The sequence below is a fragment of the Gopherus evgoodei genome, chromosome 3, assembly GCF_007399415.2.
Source record: "Gopherus evgoodei ecotype Sinaloan lineage chromosome 3, rGopEvg1_v1.p, whole genome shotgun sequence".
Classification (NCBI taxonomy): Eukaryota; Metazoa; Chordata; order Testudines; family Testudinidae; genus Gopherus; species Gopherus evgoodei.
In genome coordinates this window covers 133,292,350-133,312,501 of record NC_044324.1, presented here as the reverse complement: position 1 = coordinate 133,312,501, position 20,152 = coordinate 133,292,350, and the positions used below count along the sequence as shown (strand labels likewise).

Here is a 20,152-nt window from a genome sequence, read left to right as displayed (position 1 = left end):
AATGTTATAGGGATGAACACAGTAGAAAAGCCCTGAGAAAATTGCTAATTCTGTCAGTGGAGCAGTGTTTGAATGATATGGAGCAAATAATGTGTGGGGGCACACACTGAATAAGGATAAATAAAATATGGAATAGTTGCTCTTTCAATGAGCAAAAGGTTACAAAAGAGATCTGCTGAGGAACCAGGAATAAAATTCACATCTCCTGATTCTAAACCTGCTTTTAGCCAAAAATACCATCCTTTCCCTGTGTTATTGATATAATGTTCATTACATAAGAGTGGTTTTGATATCTTTAACTGAATAAGTTGTATTATAACAAAAATCATAGAAACATCGTGTGTGGCAGCAGAGTCCACAAAACCAGCTAGTGCATGGCAGGCTCCTGTGCGGCATATTTACTCCCCATCTTTCCGGGTTACTAAGTCTCCGTGTGGACAAGGCCTTAAAAGGACAAAAAAAACCACATAGTTTATGGGGAGAAGAGAACATTAATATGTCTGCAGAGTAAATGAAACATTTTCTAGCAAAGTTACATACATTTACACGACTCTTTGAATCAGCAGTAGGTCATAGTTCACTGTGGCAGTACTAGGGTCCACATGGCGACTTAGTGCATATCAGGCCAGTGTGTTATCTATTCACACCCCAGCTTGCTGTGCACAAAGTCTCCATGCCAACGAGCCCTTAAACATTTGAATTGTAATTTTCATTACTGAATGAAAAAGAAGGTATGGAAAACGTGAATACAGTGTGTTAACTTCCCTCCCTTTATTGGGCACCTCTCTCAAAAATATCATTTAAAGGAGTGTTTTAATTCTTTCTTTCCCTTCCGTAAAGGTCAAAGTTGATATATTAAGTGAGACCAAGCATACACTATCTTTGCAGCCTTCATGAGGAATTGGCAAAGGAGGCTCAGCCTAAAGAGCTTTTATCAAGAATATCAGACCTTTCTTCTTCTTAGCCTGAGGCATTCTGAGAAGGGCAGTGGGTTCAGACAGTCACTGCTCAGACAGAAAGCAGATATTGGAGAAAGACTCATATTTCTTTAATATTTTTATGCCTTTTTTGTCTGTTGTCAAATTAAATGCATTTTGTACTTTATAAAGGCATTTAAACTGAGTTACTAAACTCCTTATTGCCATTCTTCTAGCTAAAGGATGTTTCAGCTTAGCATAGAGCTTAATTATCAGCAGTCTATTAACAAGACTTACTGTACAATATTCCATGTCTCCTGGGTCATCAGTTTTTTCCCTGAACCCCATAAAGGCATCAGTTTGAAAGTTCACATTTCTGACAGCTTATGTGAACTGCTGTACAGTCCTTTTCACTTCATGTCCTACAGCAGAGACCCTATGGATCTGAAAATCTGGGAGTGAGGGGAACTTGTCAGTGGAAATTTTTATGAAACATGTTTGTAATATACACAGTATCCTTTTGGTCTCATTTCCACTGATTACTCTATTCTATAGATAGCTGATGAGCTCCTGGGTTTTTTTGTATAACTCTTTCCTACAAACTGAAAAATATTATGAAAGAAATTATGATTTTTTAATTGCAACCAAATGTTGCCCCCCAAAAAAGTTTTTGTTTAGGCTTTACATTAGCAGTGGCAGATGAATGGTGAATGTGACTGCAGTCTCCTCAGTCATAAGATTAGTAGTGACATTCTAGTAGTGCATTTATGGGTCTCTTATAAAATAATTTTGGGCTTGATTATAATAAGGCCCATTAGCTACTCTTGGCTTTAGATTGGCAATTTGATTCAGGAGCCAAAAGTTTTGGGGGATTTTTTTGTTTTGTTTTCCCTCATGGGGCTCAGTTTCCAATCTCTCCTCAATGGGCAATATCATAGCCAGATGGACTGCTGAAATATGACTTCATGAATTACATCCATGCGACAGCACAGGCTTTCAGCTACTAGGTATACTATAAAAGAATACTCCAAATTAATAGATGCCTTTTTAACGCACTGACTCATACATAGTAATCAATGGGAAAATACTGTAACGTACCAACCTGTTTTAAACAAGAACCAAAAAGTAGAGGAAAAATAAAAATTAACAAAATAAAATCAAAAGTAAAGAACCTCTTAAAAATCACCATCGGTGAAATTCTGCCCCATGCAGAGCTTGATTGATGCCAAATCCCTATGCTCGCCCCTTACACAGAAGGAAATTCATTCCTGGTGTTAGCACTGCTCTTGATGTGAGGGGAAGAAGCGTACTGCCAAATCACCAGTGCTGCTGTTTTGGGTACTGCATTCTCATTGTGATTCCATTGCTGGTATCATTTGATAACCCTGGTTTTTACACACGGCCATATATTTATATCCCTAATGAATCTTTTAGCTAAAAATTGTTGGTAGTTGTACTGGTGCCAAATGGATTGTAATAGCTTTTCTTGTCTGAAGAGGAGAATTTAAAAACTGACTTTGACTCCCAAATGTAAAGGAATTTGATTTAATCCTATTCCCAGTATCTCTACTTGATAAAACTACCACATAATTTAGTCTTAATTAGTCGTACCCACCTCCTAAGTGACCAAGTTTACCATAACAGATATGTGAAAGGTTAGGTTTGAAATGCTTTTACAGGGTAGTGTAGAGAAAATTCATAATGCTTGTCTGAAAAAAAGTGACTCAAGCTAGTGCTATGAATCCCTGACTTCATAATTGGTAAATTTACTCAAAAACATTGAAGGAAAAGAAGTTCAGTTTCTTATTTCCCTAGGACTACATGAAGAACAAAATGTAATCTTTTCTAAACCACATTTTAAGTACATATGGGATTTATTCTGCAGTATAAATCATTGCTGTTTTTTTTTAAAGTATACTCAAAATCTTGGTTCACAAATTTTGCACAATTTGCTGATGTATACAGTAAATTGGATGCTTAAATATCATCCTATAAATGTACCCTATGTAAGATCCTTTTAAACCACTGGGGTGCACACAATTTAATATAGTATAAACTCAGTGACATGGATTTTTCATGCAGAGCAGAGTGGGTTTTTTCAAGCTCTTGCAGTTTTGTTAATGCAGAATTACACAATCTTCAGAAAACTTACTGTAAATTCAGGCAGTTTGGATGAATTTACCACAGTTTGCAGCCGATGGCAAAGTATAACGATAGTTGAAGTCTGCACTCTTACAGGGAACAGTTAGAATGATACAATACAAAGGGGAAGCTCAGTGACACTACCTTGAAAAATGAATATTTCTTCCAGAGCCTGTTTGCTCTTATGCATTTCCAGGGTCTGACTTCTTATGGTTATAACTCACTGTGCTGATTTCCTTTTTTCAGTCACTTGGCTGTATCTAGAAGACCGATAAGTGATTTTATCTTCTATTCACTTAACAATTGGAGGTGTTTCTCATATTTGAAGAATTGCAAACTTTCTTTTGCCCAAGTCCTATGTAAAAGGTTTCCCCCTTTTTGTAAAACTCCTAAGGATAGATCATTTCTGTTAAATTTTGGCACCTTATGTGATAGACATGAGGTTCATGGAGGGTAGGTATTAGTAACCGTGAGCTTTTTTTTCCTGTACCTCTCAAGATATAGTCTCAGTGGTACATAAGTGATAGCAGGAGTAAAGAGAGTGAAGAAAATATATGTAAAAACAGTGTCAATTCTTTTCTCTGTTAACAAGTCCTGCCAAAGAGATGGCCTTTGCAGTGTTAAGCAGGGGTACATAATTACCTGGGTCCTATGCCTGAAGGCAAGAGCCTAATATATAGTATTCACTCCAGTAAGAGAAAAGAATGACCACAAAACTACCCACTTTAGAACTTCAGTGCAACACTAAATTTTGTTACACATTTTCAGTAATTTCTTAACATACCCACTCTCACAGAGACATAAGCAAGCAACCAAAGCCAAATTATACTTAATCTAGGTGTTCCTACTACAGGATGGAAATGCAGGCAGGAGGAAATATTATTGTTGCTATTTTCAAATACTTGGGAAGTGATCAAATATGCTTTGTAAATAGCCCACAGGAGCCTTCCTTATTGAAGGTTCTCAGAAGGACACCATATATAACATAGTACAAATTAAGGGTAATAGCATAGAGTGATGATAAAAATGTGGTAGTTTCAAGCCTGGATTAACCAGTAGGCTTAATAGCAGTGTGCATAAGGCTCTTGGCTTTGGGGATTGTGCAATTTGGCACAATGTGCTCACCATGCACAGGCTGAAGACTCTGAGGAGAAGCAGACTGTGACAGTAGTCCTTAGGCATCAGTCTGCTGCTTCAGCAGAAAGAATACGGACCTCACACAGCCAATTCTCACCCTGTTCAAGCATAGATCCACTCATATGTGCCAGAATGTGGAGGGTCACTTCACCACATCAGTTCTTGGGCCCTTCACCTCCTCCGCTGTCCATCCCTCCTGGTCTTCAGGAGGACTTCAAGTGGAGTACAGCAGGAGGGTGTTTAGTTTTGGCCACTGCTTCTCAGGAAATTAATGACTCCTTGTCTGAAAGAGAGTCCCATCAATTCCATGGCAAACCTAGGGGATTGAACCCGAGAGACCTGACAACCTAATGGGACCAGTTACATCGGCATACATGAAGACTTTACGTTAAACATATAGAGTAGGATGTTCACTCCTGGCCCCTGTGCACTGGATAAAAGGATGCTAGAATCCTGGAGCCAGCAGGGGAAGAGCTCCAGCTGGTAGAAGAATTTTGGGGAGAGTTCTGAGCTATCCTTTCAAAGGCTCCTCACAAGCTCTGGTGTAGGGGTTGTGCTGGGGGCATGAGAGGTATGTCGGCCTTGGGGAGGCTGCTATAGTGTAGACTGCCTCCCAGGGCTTTCTAAATTACTCCGGGGTTGCTTTAGTCCCCAGGGGCAGCCCAGAATTGGGAAGGTGCAAATTGGCTTAATTGAGGACACAGTTGCCTGTAATGCAGGACATGTTTGCATAAACATTTCTGATTTATATGGTTAAATTTGATGCTTAAAATATCACGTGATACATTTATACATAATATATATTTATCTTATGTAAATCCTTGTAAACCACTACTTTATAAATACCCGAAACGAGATTACATTGATCTTTGGCTGCAGCTGAGGACATAGTTGAGCCCATGTTTTTCATATCCTGAAAACAAAGAATAGTTTTTAGTAAAGTATGTGTGTGATGCTGTATTTACTCACACAGGAGGTGAATTGGTTAATACAGACCTGAAGCCAATTAAGATACCTGGTTGCACTTGGCCAGGCCCAAGTAAAATGAGTCTCAGCTGGATGAGGATCTGGATGGTGTCGATAAAGGGAGGAAGTAGAAGTGTGATGGGAGAGATGGGCAGAAACTAGTAGTTTCTCTCTGGATAATAGAGAGCACAGGAACTTTGGGAGGGAGTTTATACCCTGGCCATTATGGGAGAGGGATAGGAGGGGTGTAGGGGATCTTTGAAGCCCAACTGACAGGCAGAATGCTCTGCGGAAGTGTTTGGAATTGAGGATCCTGTCAAAGTCAAGATTCCAGGGAGGTGGTCCCTGATAGTCAGTGTTCTGCAGAAGAATTGGGGAGGACCCAGGATAGTTTACAAATACAAATCCAGGAGAGGGACTGAAGTTGCTTTCGTTGTAGTTTGTGTTTTGCTTTTGTAGCTTTATTAAAATCCTCCATAGAGAAGCCCTGAAGCCACTTCTCTGACAAGAGTGGAATGAAAGAGGAACCCTGGAGGGACAGAAGATGTCATATTAACGACCTGTGTTATGTGGAACATTGTCCATGTGACATTGATACCCCAGAAGTAACTCGTGGAAGGCCAAGTCTTGAGAAAAGAGACCCCCACAGGACGGGAGTACCTGTTGGCAGGGAGTGCTAGATGATGAATGGGTTGCTATACCAGGCTCCCCCACTCCCAATAAGAGCTGCACTTGCAGTGAGTGCACTTTTTCTTTGTGTGTATTTGTGTATTTTCCTTTGTGTATAACGAGTCGTGTAACATTCAACATACCAGATGCATCAGTATGTGCATTCCAGTCACTTTTGCAATTATTTAGGGACTTCATTCACAGGATATGATTTACAGTACTATGCATTCCTTCCATTTTGTACCTTTTTGTTTCTTTGAGGAGGCTCTCGGGAGGCAAACTCCGTAACTGGGTTATTTTCATTACGTTGCTGCTCTACTTTCAATATGGTCATTATAAAGCACTTTTTTTCTGCAATTTTTCTATCCCAACCATAAATGGTTTCTCTGAGCTAACGCATGGCTCATAGGCTCTAAACCTAGGAGTGAATTCTCTAGATTTTAAAACAGTCCTTTATTTTTATTATAGTCATTTTTTTTTAAAATTGTGGTTTACTCTATGAGTTTCTTGCTCCTAGTACACTATATATTTTCTAAGGCTAATTGTGTTCTTTTGTTATCTGAAATAATATTTCCAAAATGCCTTTCAGTAGATATCATAGTGTTTTGCAAATATAGTTATAAGTGACAACACACCTTTGCAGGAAGTCTTTTAAAGAATTTTTCATAAATTGATAAACTGAAGGGATAGGGAAGTAAGTGATTTTTTTCATAGTGACAAAGAAAGTCAAGTGTAGGGCTGGGAATATAATCCAGGATTCTTGACTGCCCATCCGTTGCTCTAACCTCTAGACAACACTTCCTACATCCCAGAGGTTGAAATATGAAATGGATAAGTTACTTCTCAAAATGTTCATGAAGAGATTTTTACATGTGACTAGAACAAAATAGCCACCACAGAAATAACCCACTCAAAATAGAATGCATCATTCTAGTTGGCAGATAGCTATTAGCTTTATTGGTTTGTCTGACAGCATTGTTTTTACTGCTCCGTTTTTACAATCTGTGAGAGTTGTAACTTTCAAAATATAGTCACTGTTCTGGATTTGCTTCTTAGTATTCTTGACAGTTTCATCTGTCTGATTGCAGGCATGTATTGGAATATTAATTCTCTATCTCCTTCCGTTTGATTTTGGGTGCATTTTGACAACGGTCATCTACTTGTACTCTGCAGAAAGTAGATTGTCGGCTTTCTGTAGCCTGCTCTCACATTTTCACTGTATATTTCTTCATCAAACTTACAGATCAGAAGGAAGTTCTAGTCTTTCTCAACAGAAAGGATAGGGAATATCAGAGCTGGTGATAGGCGTAAACAGACTAAGCAATTGCTTAGGGCCCAAAGCGGCTCAAGGGGGCCCCATATTAATTATTAATGTGCGTTGTGCAGAGGGGATACAAAATATTCCTGCTTAGGGCCCTCCAGTGGGCTAGCGCCGCCTCTGGGGAATATCAAGAACTTGTAAAGCCATTAAACCAATATACTAGATTTTGCACTTTTTTGTCTGTGAGGGCATAGTTTATGATTGTTGGCAGTGCTTGCAATAAAGCAAACAGATAAAAATAGTATTAAATTCTGTGCCAAAGAAATAAGGATGCTTAAAAAAAAAAAGCACAAGATTATGTCTAAAGCCATTTCATGTGTTTTAGAGCTCGCCATTTTTATTGCTCAATATTTCTTTTTGCTTGTGGACAAAAACAAGGTATATTACTGTTGGGTGAATCACTTTTACCAAAAGTTTTCTTTCTGTTCTGTATTTTCTATGCCCTTAACCTCCCTGCTTTGGAATACTGGGTGGTCAATATTCCTTTACTTGTATAAATAGAGTGACCACAGTACTCCATGGTATTGGGGAAGTGAAGTAGTAAAGCAAGCAGAAACTAACAGGACTGGATTAAAATAAAAAATCTAATTTGTTTCACTCAAACAAAAAAGTCAATGAATTAATGCAAAGATGGAAGAACTATATATAAAAGAGACAAGGTTTAAAATAGAGGCCCCAGTGCAGCAGGATACGTAAGCAAAAGCATGTGAGTAATTTCACTGAGCATGTGAGTAATTTCACTGACTTTAATGGGCTATTCACATGCTTACAGTTAAGTTTGTGCTTAAGTACTTTGCTGAATTGGGGCCAGAGAAGGGGGGAAAAACAGAAAGGCAAAAGCTCATCCAAAAGGGACCTTGAAAAGACTTTCTCCCTAGGGATCAAATTCCAGCCTTATGGAACATTATGCAACATGATTTAACCCCCAGTAACTGTTGACTATATGTAGTATAAACATATGCCAGCGTGCACATTTAAAACGCGCACACACACACATAACAAAACACTACACCAGCGGTTCTCAAACTGTGGGTCGGGACACCAAAGTGGGTCACCATCCTGTTTTAATGGAGTCGCCAAGACTGGCATTAAACTTGCTGGGACCAAAGCTCAGCCCCACTGCCCAGAGCCAAAACCTGAGGACTTGAGCCCTGGTTGGTGGAGCTCAAGTTACAGGCTCCCCCGCCTGGGGCTATGGTCCTTGGGCTTGGGCTTGGGCTTTGCGTCCCTCCCCGCAGGGCGGTGGCGATCAGTCTTTGGCTTTGGCCCCCCAACTCAAGGCAGCAGGGCTCAGGCAGGCTCAGGCTTTAGTCCCCTCTCCGGGGGTTGTGTAATAATTTTTGTTGTGAGAAGGGAGTCACGGTGCTATGAAGTTTGAGAACCCCTGCACTACACTATTGTGAAGGAACATATGCCCCACATTGGCAAATATAGGGTTAACAGGGAGCCTGAGGGATGAATTAGTCCAGTGTGTGGCAGCAGGAGGGGTGATGCTAATTGACAATTAGACCCAGCTGGAGAGAACCGGACTGGGTGGTCTAGTAAAGGAAGGATTGCAGGGCCAAGGGAGGAGACCTGAGAGAGCAGAGCTGTGGTAGGGAGCTGGTATCCTGGGCCTGAAAGAAGATGGCAGCAGGGGCTAAGTGTCTCTAGGCAGTTGCTAGAGAGGCTTGGGGATACACTGAGAAAGCGCCTTAGTAACAGACTGAGAAAAGCCGCAGTGAAGACTGGAGGGCGCAGCTCTAGGATAGATGCTTGCAAGCAGGTAAAGGTAGGAAGCAGCCTGGGGAACCAGCGAGGGATCACTGGAAACAGACTCTTGCTGCTTATCATAAGGGCTCTGGGCTGGAGCCCGGAGCAGGCCTGGGGTCCCTACCAGGCACTCACAGGAAGTAAGCCTCAGGAGTAGAGGGGCAAGGACAGTTAAGCTCAGATCAGGACTGAAAGCCTGCTACATGGGCACTAAGCCTTTGGGTGTTTGGCTGGACTTTGCAGTTACCCTGGAAGCAGTGAGGCTCTAAGCCTCCTGGCAGGAGGGCTGAGTTGCAAGAAGGAACCAAATACTGAGTGGCCCAAGGAGCTGCCCCCGGAGGGCAATGGACTAAAGGAAGCTGCTATGCCATGACCACAAATGAGGGGGCACACCACCAGTAATGGATCCCTCTACGCTCAAGGTTCCCAGATTTTTTTTTTTAGTAATGTTCTCCCTCTCACCCCATGGGAGTTACATAACAGTGCTCCCTTGTGACTCCTATCCATCTGGGGCAGAAAGTGACTCACTGAGCAGTGTGGACAGCTTCCTCCTGGCACGGTGGCAGGACCTGGCTGGCACAATTTCCTGAGGAGCCCATGGCAGCATGTAGTGGACCGGGGCTCCTTCCTCTTCCCTCCTTACTGCCCAGAGCCTTTCATTCTCACAGGGTCCAGTGGGTTTAAAATAGGAAGAGCTGTGGCTGGCTGGGTGTCCAGGGCAGAGCATCAGTGGTGAGAACATTTCCCCTCTCCCTGACTGCTGCAGACTCCCTGTATGCTCTCCCTGCAGCTGCCCTGCCTAGCCAGGTCACCTCACTGGCTGCAGCCTATGGCCCACCTGGCACACCCCTGATATCTCATTGTGGTTCTCTCTCTCCCTCCCACCCCCCCCGGGGATGAGCCCCATAAACCAGCTGTCATAAACAGATAGCTAAGGGTTAATGTCTCTTTCACCTGGAAAGGAGTAACCTGAAACACCTGACCAGAGGACCAATCAGGAAACAAGACTTTTTCAAATCTGAGTGGAGGGAAGTTTGTGTGTGAGTTCTTTGTTCTTTGTCTTGTGTCTGACCCTCTCGGCTATGAGAGTGATTTTTTTATCTTCAGCTTTCTAATCTTCTGTTTCCAAGTTGTAAGTACAAAGATAGGAAGACCATAGGTTTATATTGTTTTCTTTTGTATTTACATGTGTGTAGTTGCTGGAATGTGTTAAATTGTATTCTTTTTGGATAAGGCTGTTTATTCATTTTTCTTTTAAGCAATTGACCCTCTTTGTCACCTTAATACAGAGAGACCATTTTTATGTCCTTTTCTTTCTTTTTTATATAAAGCCTTCTTTTTAAGGCTTGTTGGAGTTTTTTCTTTAGTGGGGACTCCAGGGAATTGAGTCTGCAGCTCACCAGGGAATTGGTGGGAGGAAGAAGTCAGGGGGGAAAATCTCTTTGTGTTAGATTTATTAACCTGACTTTGCATACCCCCTGGGTGAGGGAGGAAGAGGAGAGATTAGCTCTCTCTTGGTACTTGTGTTTTCCAGGACTGGAAATAGGGAGGGTGGAGTCCCTCTGTTTAAATTCACAGAGCTTGCTTCTGTATATCTCTCCAGGAACCCAGGGAGGGAACACTTGGAGGGGGGGGAAGGGAAATGGTTTATTCCCCTTTGTTGTGAGACTCAAGAAATCTGAGTCTGGGGGTCCCCCAGGGAAGGTTTTGGGGAGACCACAGTGCGCCAGGCACTGTATAGATTCCTGGCTGGTGGCAGCTTTACCAGGTCCAAACTGGTAACTAAGCTTGGAGGTTTTCATGCTAACACCCATATTTTGGACGCTAAGGTCCAGATCTGGGAAAAATGTTATGACACCAGCATTCAACACCTTACCCACAATCTTGCTTTTCAGGAGAGGATGAAAGGGAACAACTCACACAATAGATGTTAGTCATGTTGCTTAATGGACTACTGGAAGGCACTCCAATACAGGCTGATGAGGGTGATATAAGAAGCTATATAGAATAAAACTAGTATAGAATAATTTAACTCAAATATAGTAGTTAATGTAAAATGTGTTCTTAGTTAGGGAGCTGGAACTTCTTGTTAGTGTCACTGGTAATACTATATTATATAGACTTCCATCATCACAGAAATAAGACCAGTCTTCTCTTATTTAGAGCCAGGAATTATAAATTCTGTCTTTAGCTTTCATATGACAGTAACTTTTTTGTGATGAAAGAGCATGAATATGTTACAGTGTGTAGCATTGTGCATCATAATGCCCAGACCTCTGTGGTATAATGTAATACTTTTCCTCTATGGATCCAGAAAATCATACTGTGTACCACTAATATTGAAACTCTACAGTATGGGGGATATGGTCTTCATTGGGGTTTTTTTGCAAAGAACGAAATATTTGCCTAGCAAGGAGTTTTTGCCAGGAATTCATTCTAAATCATTTGTAATGAATACTTCCCTTTATTGTTGGCAGTGGTGATTTTTTTTCCTGCTGTCTCAAATGTCAGCTAGACTAAGATAAAGAGAAAACATGAGCTACAGGTATGTAATCTTCTCTTTATCTCTCCTTCAATATTTCAGGAGTTTTATTTTAAATGTGGAGCACACCCAACTTCTGACAGTGAAACATCTGTGGCTTTGAACCTCGTTACAACAAACAGCCAGCATATCACATGTATAACATGTACAGATATTAGGTAAGTACTGTGTAAAGTATCACAGAAACACAATTTCAGTGCTTCAGAGTACTTATTTTTGCAGAAGTGTTTCTTTTTCCTGTTTTTCTTTCCTGCATTTTTTACTACTTTTGTTAATGATAGACTATGCGTTAATTTTTTTCTAATTTTATTCTTCTGTTTTGCCAACATAGATAGGATCCACATTTTGTAGACACAGTTGAAATACAGGTGCAGATCTGATTACTTGTGCCACTATCTTGTCCACTTCAAGCAGTTGTTTAAGGGCACAAGTGATCAGATGTGTACCCGTAATTTATTTTTGGAGCATAAAATTTTGGGCCAAATTTCTGAGTGCAAGAAATGTTCCTATAAAAAGGGAAACTGAGCCTTATGATAGACCGCTCCCCCTTTCTTTAATTGTTTAATATGGCTAAGCAAAATTCCTTTTGATGCAAAATCTAACTTACAAACTGGCCATAGTTTGTGATATTCAATATCATAAATTAGAAAAACACTAATTGTAAATATGTGGATTAAAAATCAGTTGCTTGTCAGTGATTTTAATACAAACAATCAAATGATTTATAACAAACTTTCCAGTAACTGATTTCAAGTGCCTGGTGCATCTGATTGAAATTTTGTTATATCTTATCCCTCAATTTTGTCTTTAATTGACTTTCTGATCTTAAAGAAAAAAAGTAATGTAATGTGCTTATTAGGGAAGCAAGGATGCTGGTACGAATGCTTTCTGATTTTTAAATTGAAGTGGCTTCCAAACAAAGCTAGTCATTAGATATCCTATTTTTTTCTGTATATTTTCCCAGTGCATGTGCATCTGTTTATGAGAAATATTGGAGAGGCACCACATAACTGATAACACCATGCTATTTCCTATAAATAGTTAGTATATCTCAGCATTGAGTGCTCTACAGCTTGCAAGTGTAGATATGTGCATGTTTTCAAAATATTAAAAGCCAGGGTTCTTAGAAGAGATCATGAAGGGTGAGTTAAACTATCACCAAATAGTTTGTCTGGGACTAAAAAGGGTTTTCTATAAATGAATTCCTGGTTGAAGATAATGGAGTGTTCTTACCTCATCCCAAACACAGTGCTATATACTACATTAAGCTGTTTTTCCGTGCTTGCATGCTGCTTCATTGACAGAATCTGACTGATTGCTGATAATAGTTGACTGAAGAAAATGAGTATTACTGATAGGCTGAAAGAGAAGTGTGCTTTGAAAAGAATAGTATTGTGTCCCTCACTTTACATATATTTCGGATTTATAACAGTGTCATCTATCTCTTTTGAAATTCTTCTTGCATGTACTCTGTAGTTTATTACTTTAATAACTTGTCCCAGTGGTTAGTCACTAATGCCACTCCATAGGTAAGGTTATGATTGTGAGCCCTGCTCATTCCCCCCATAAAATCGACAGACAAAGGAATATCAACATCAAATTTGGCGGGTTAGTTGTAGGGTTCCGGTATAATTTCTCGATCAAATTTGAAGTGAGGGTTTCCTGAATTATGACACACTTAAAACACAGCTGTTCACTTGAGTTCATGGAAGTCCGCTAATGTCCTCTCCCCGCTTTGTAACAAAAATCCAAATGAAGGAAAGAGATAAAACTTTGTTTACTGCAGTTGGCTAGTTGAGTTCCAGTGCCCGGGGCCAAAATTAGCTGACTAAACTGTAATTTTAAAATTATTAATATTACAAATTGTAGTGTTAGAAAGGCATGTCTGCACCCACTGTTTTAAACAGAGCATTAAACAAGTGCTGGAGACCTAAGCTTTAAATGTTTTTAAAATGTAAGTTTCTAGCCCTTTTCCTTGAAGATGTAGATCTCCAAATATGGACTGTTCACTAGAAGGAAGAGGGGTAGAGTCTGGTTCAGTCAATGGAAAATGGAGATTTTGGCACCCAAACTAGAATTAATCAGATAAGCAGAAACAATCGACCAGAGCTAGAGCACAGCGTGGAAGACATTGTTTATAGATAATTTTATTGAATATATCCATTTGACAAGGAATGACGGGGGATAAGCTCCTCGCTATACTCCCCCCAGTTCCCGCTTAACTCCAGAATTTCTGTCCTGCTGATCTCTTAAGGTGCTCACTTGCTTTGATTTTCAAACATTTGCAGGAGTGGTGATGGGGGTATTTGGGGAGAGTGCCAGCATACCAGTGGTCACGGCAGGAGAGCAATAGGGTGGGGGGAAGAGGAGCATGACGAGAGAGCACTCCACTCATTCTGAAGACCTGAGTGGGTTTGACATGGGACTGCTCACCCTCTGAAAACCTTAGTAGACTTGCTGGGAAACTTCACCTTTCACAGCCTTAATGGTCTCACAGAGATGCCTCACAAGCATCACCACCCTTCAACATTTTCCCCCATTCACCTTATTATGCTTTGCAGATCATATTGTTTGAAACTTCCTGGAGGACATGTGAAGTCCCAGAGGGCTGGAGAAGGCAAACATAGTACTTATAATTAAAAAGGGGAACAAATAGGACTCAAGGAATTATAGACTAGTCAGCCTAGTTTGCTGTCAAACTGGGAATCATATGTAGGGGGTCCCACAGGGTTCTATCCTGGGTCTGGGACTATTTAATATTTTCATGAAAGACTTGGATAATGAAGTGAAGAGTATGCTTATAACATTTGCAGATGATGCCAAGCCAGAGGGGGGATGGAGTTGCAAGTATTTTGGAGTACAGGGTTAGAAATCAAAATGACCATGACAAATTGGGGAATTGGTCTGAAATGAACAAGATGAAATTTAATAAAGACAAGTATACATGTAGGAAGCTAAAATCAAATACACAACTACAAAATGGGGAATAACTGGATAAGCAGCAGTATGTCATGAAAGGATTTGGGGTTTATAATGGATCACAAATAGAATATGGGCCAGCAACAGGATGCAGTTGCAAAAAAGGCAAATATTCTGGGGTATATTAACAGGAATGTCATATTTAAGAAATGGTAGGTAATTGTTCCTCTCTACATGGCGCTAGTGGGCCTCAGCTGAAGTACCGTGTCTAGTTTTGGGCACCACACTTTAGGACTAATTAGAGAGAGTCCAGAGGAGAGCAACACACATGATAATATGTTTAGAAAACCTGATGTATGAGGAAAGGTTTAAAAAAAAAAAACCATGGGCATGCTGAGTCTTCAGAAAAGCAGACTGAAAGGGAGTCTTCAAATATATTAAGGCTTTTATAAAGAGAATGGTGATTAATTGTTCTCGATGTCCACTGAAGATAGGACAAGAAGTTTAATGGGCTTAATCTGCAATAAAGGAGATTTAGGTGAGATTAAAAAAAATCATTCTAACTATATAGGTAGTTAAGTACTGGAATAGGTTTCCCAGTGAAGTGGTTGAATCCCCATCATTGGAGCTTTTTAAGAACAGGTTAGACAAACCTCTGCAGGTACTATTGCGGAGAAGGATTTGGACCCCATCGGCTGGAAGGCATGGGATGCATTGTCCTAGGGATAGGGCTTCCATGGCCACCACTCCCAAGAGGAGGAGATGGGTGGTGGTGGTTGGGGACTCCCTCCTAAAGGGGATGAAGTCATCCACCAGTCAACCAGACCAGGAGACTTGAGAAGTGTGCTGCTTGCCTGGAGCTAGAATCCAGGATGTGACGGAGTGTCTGCCAAGACTGATCAAGGCCTCAGACTGCTACCCCTTCTTACTTCTGCACGTGGGCACCAATGATACTGCCAAGAATGACCTTGAGTGGATCACTGCAGACTACATGGCTCTGGGAAGAAGGATAAAGGCGTTTGAAGCGCCAATCATGTTCTCGTCCATCCTCCTGTTAAAGGAAAAGGCCCAGGTAGGGACCATCGAGTTGTGGAGGTGAATGCTTGGTTATGCAGATGGTGTCAGAGAGAGGGCTTTGGATTCTTCGAGCATGGGATGTTGTTCTGGGAAGAAAGATTGCTAGGAAGAGATGGGACCCACCTAACGAAGAGAGGGAAGAGCATCTTTGCAGGCAGGCTTGCTAACCTAGTGAAGAGGGCTTTAAAGTAGGTTTGCCGGGGTATGGTGACCTAAGCCCAGAGGTAAGTGGGGAAGTGGGATATGGGGAGGAAACACAAGGAGGAGCGTACAAGATGGGAGCCTCCTGATTCTTACTTAGAAATTAGGGCAATTGGCTAGTTATCTTAGGTGCATGTATACGAATGCAAAAGGCCTGGGAAACAAGTAGGAAGAATTGGAAGTCCTGGCACAATCAAGGAACTATGATGTGATTGGAATAGCAGAAAATTGGTGGGGCAGTTCACATGACAGGAGCACTGTCATGGATGGGTATAAGCTGTTCAAGAAGGACAGGTATGGGAGGAAAGGTGGAGGAGTTGCATTGTGTGTAAGAGAGCAGTATGGTTGCTCAGAACTCCAGTATGTAACTGGAGACAATCCTGTTGAGAGTCTTTGGTTCAGTTTAGAGGCAAGAGCAACAAGGGCAATGTCGAGGTGGCCATGTACTGTAGACCACCGGATCAGAAGGATGAGGTAGATGAGGCTTTCTTTGGAGAACTAACTGAAATCACCAGCTCTGGTTCTAATGGGGGACTTCAATCACCCTGACATCTGCTGGGAGAGCAATACAGCAATGCACAGAAAATCCAGGAAGTTTTTAGAGTGTGTTGGGGACAACTTCCTGGTACATGTGCTCAAAAAACCAACCAGGGGCTGTGCTCCTCTTGACCTGCTGCTTACAACAGGAAAGAATTGTTAGGGGAAGTAGAAGTGGGTGGCAACCTAGGCAGCAGTGACCATGAGATGGTTGAGTTCATGATCCTGACAAAAGGAAGAAAGGAGAGTAGCAAAAAACCAGCTTGGCGTAACTGTGAAATCTTCGATGAGCTTAAACTCAAAAAGGAAGCTTACAAGAAGTGGAAATTTGGACAAATGGCTGGGGGGAGAGCATAAAAATATTGCTAGAGCATGCAGAGGTGTAATTAGGAAGGCCAAGGCATGACTGGAGTTTGCAGGAATGTGAAGGGTAACAAGAAGGGTTTTACAAGTATGTTAGCATCAAGAAGGAGGTCAGGGAAAGTGTGGGACCCTTACTGGATGGGGGAGGCAACCTAGTGACAGATGATGTGGGAAAAGCTGAAGTACTCAGTGGTTTTTTTGCCTCAGTCTTCACAGACAAGGTCAGTTCCCAGACTGCTGCACTGGGCAACACAGTATGGGGAGGAAATGTGCAGAATAGGTTAAGGACTATTTAGAAAAGCTGTACATGCACATGTCCATGGGTCCAGATCTAATGTATCCATGGGTGCTGAGAGAGTTGTCTGATGTGATTACAGAGCCATTGGCCATTATCTTTGAAAATTCGTGGCAATTGGGGGAGGTCCCAGACGATTGGAAAAATGGAAATATAGTGCCCATATTTTAAAAAGAGAAGAAAGAGAACCCAGGGAACTACAAACCGGTCAGCGTCACTTCAGTCCCTGGCAAAATCGTGGAGCAGATCATCAAGGAATCCATTTTGAAGCACTTGTAGGAGAGGAAGATGATCAGGAACAGTCAACGTGGATTCACAAAGGGCAGGTCATGCCTGACCAACTTTGATTGCCTTCTATGATGAGATAACTGGCTCTGTGGATATGGGGAAAGTGGTGGATGTGATATATCTTGAGTTCAGCAAAGCTTTTGATACGGTCTCCCACAGTATTCTTGCTAGCAAGTTAAAGAAGTATGGATTGGAAGAATGGACTATAAGGTGGGAAGAAAGTTGGCTAGATTGTCAGGCTCAACACGAAGTTATCAACAGTTCGATGTTTAGTTGGCAGCCGGTATCAAGTGGAGTGTCCCAGCGGTTGGTCCTGGGGCAGGTTTTGTTCAACAACTTTATTAACGATCTGGATGATGGGATCAGTTGCACCCTCAGCAAGTTCGCAGATGACATTAAGCTGGGGGGAGAGGTAGATACACTGGAGGGTTAGGAATAGGGTCCAGAGATTCCTAGACAAATTGGAGGAGTGGGCCAAAATAAATCTGATGAGGTTCAACAAGGACAAGTGCTGAGTCCTGCACTTAGGAAGGAAGAATCCCATGCACTGCTACAGGCTGGGGACCAGCCGGCTAAGCAGTAGTTCTGCAGAAAAGGACCTGGGGATTACAGTGGATGAGATACCCAGATGACCTTAACTCTGCTTCTCTGAAGATTTGAAATAATGAAATGCTTAGAGTACCTTATCCACCCAGAATACTTTCATTTTATCACTGACCACCAAGACAAGAAAAAATTACTTTCAAACATACTGTGGTTGTCTCAACTCTGGCTTTCTTTGTTGTCATTATATGCATCACAGAAGAAAAGCTGTTTTTCAAATTGTTGGTTAAACTAATAGAATATTAAATATAATTGTCCCCCACTCTTCCTTAAGGAGTCAGTCCTGTGCGCTATGGAGGGCAGGCAGTTATCTAAGTACCATTAGACACAGAATTTGTATTTCAATAACAGATACATAAAATCATTTTTAAATTCTAAGGCACATTTTTTGATGTTCCACTTGCAAGTTGCATAAGTACAGTACCTTCTCAAAATTTAAGATGTCCTGGTCTGTAGTCTGTGGATTCCTGAGACTTTAGAAAAACTCCACCCAAATTTAACACATTTTACAAAGGACTAAAGACAGGAAGATGGGAGGCAAGGATCAGTGGAGGGCAGAGGTAACTATGACCTTCCATACTTCCAAATATTTGGTATTTTTTGTAAAATCTTCATTTCCTGAGTTTCTAATTCTTCCTTTTAACTCTAATGTTCTTGGAAGGCTAATAAAAACATAAAATATTTATATATAGCTACAACCTTAATTTCACCTTAACTAAGATTTTTGTGTGTGGATTTATTAATGACTTTTTGTAGTAGTCACTACATAGCTCAGGTCTGAGAATTGCTGACCAGTGAGCTCTACTTTCATGTTGTATTTTAGCATTCTATATAGTTAGTGCACCACATGCAGGGCACTTTAAGCCCGAAGAAGCTTGGCACAGATTGCGTATGCTACCTTAACTCAGCATACAGTGCAATGCTCATGAAAAAAATCTTATTTAAAGCAGCAATATACTCTGATATGCAGAAAAATACAAAGCAGAAGTAATGTTTAAACCCATTGCCAATTTTTAGTCTCAAGCTTGCATTAGGCACACTGTCTATTTGCCCTGGGTTTATATCTGATATTCATATTTTCACGCAGCTCTGACCGACAGTGAAATACTTCAGAACCAAAACCTCTTGCAGAGTTATGCTAAATCCATAGGCAGTATTCCAGGTAGTGTTATATTTGTCAATGATTTCTGCTTATCTACAGCAGAGTGAAAGTGTGAGTTGGCAGTCTTTATGCATGCATTTTTTTTCCTGTAGCTTTCAAGGTGATGGGCTTCTATTTTATGTGTTTGAAGAAGCTCTTAATGGGTTGAGCAAACAGCAGAAACTTGAAACAAGCACCGAAACTGGGCAATCCTTAAGGGAAAATCTTCTTTTGTCAACTGTTTCCAGTAGAAATAACATCAAAAGGGTTATGAGTACCCCTGGGTAACTGTAAATCAGGCTCAGAAATAACAACAATGTTAAGCAATATAAAAATAAAATGTACAGAGCAAAAGTGCCTCACGTCATCTTTCACAAACTAGGTAGTGTACAATTCCTAAAGGCACTGTTATTTTTAGCATTCTGAGAGATGTGCAGGTATAAAAGATATATAGGACTTGCCATTATTTAGTACAAAGGAAGAATTCCGCAGAAGGAGAGGTATTTGCTGTTGCATTGATCAAAGTTTACATTTTTTATTTTACAAATAGTCATTTCATAATCCTGAAGATATATATTAAAAAGAGAGAAAAAAATGAAAAATAAAATTGTTCCCAGGTTAGGTTTTTGTCAGTAAGCAGGGAATTTATTTTATGCACTCCTAATACTGGAGCCAGTGTGATTGCTTGACTTCCCTAGTGGTAGTAGTTAGAATTGCAAGTACAAGATGTTCTTACCTTCAAGGATAAATGGAAGGTAAACACCTTGTCATAATTCCTTGCAGCCAAATCATTTCAAATTGTGCTAGACGTCACAGGCAGGAAAGGATTGGAAAAGGTCAGTACTTGGGTAGAAAGAACTCAGAGGAAAAGTGCTGTAGGAAGTACTGTTTGAGATGGGACTACATCTAGCATCCAAAACCTCTGAGGAGCTTTCAACTGGATACTTTGTTTAAAAAGGAAAAAATGCTGAAAAATTATTTCCCTCCCCTAACTTTTTGAATGTTTCCCTCCTCAGTTACTTTGTTCTAAGGGCCAGGATTGAGAAATTCTGGATCACAAACAGGTTTAAGGTGCAAACCATCAGAGCTAGAAACATCTGCATTCTCTAAAGATACCAACTGTGCAGGATTCTCACTTTTTGGGATCTTACTTGCATATCACAAGACTGTTGGAACTCCCCTGCAATAAGCATTTTCTTCACCCTTAATTACCATATTAGGGGAGTAGAATGTGACTCAGGCCCCTTACTGGCTGCGGTATGCTACCCACTAAGGAATATAA

General features: G+C 40.9%; 1 protein-coding gene across 2 annotated transcripts in view; it reads left to right on the top strand.

Annotated features, from left to right (window-relative positions):
- The window catches only part of PRKN (parkin RBR E3 ubiquitin protein ligase), a 1,222,813-nt gene that overhangs the window by 676,592 nt on the left and 526,069 nt on the right, over nt 1-20,152 (top strand). For both annotated transcript variants that reach the window (XM_030556702.1, XM_030556701.1), the window contains one exon: nt 11,489-11,604. In XM_030556702.1, coding sequence (XP_030412562.1) covers nt 11,489-11,604 — 116 coding nt within the window. The remainder of the gene's footprint in view (nt 1-11,488; nt 11,605-20,152) is intronic.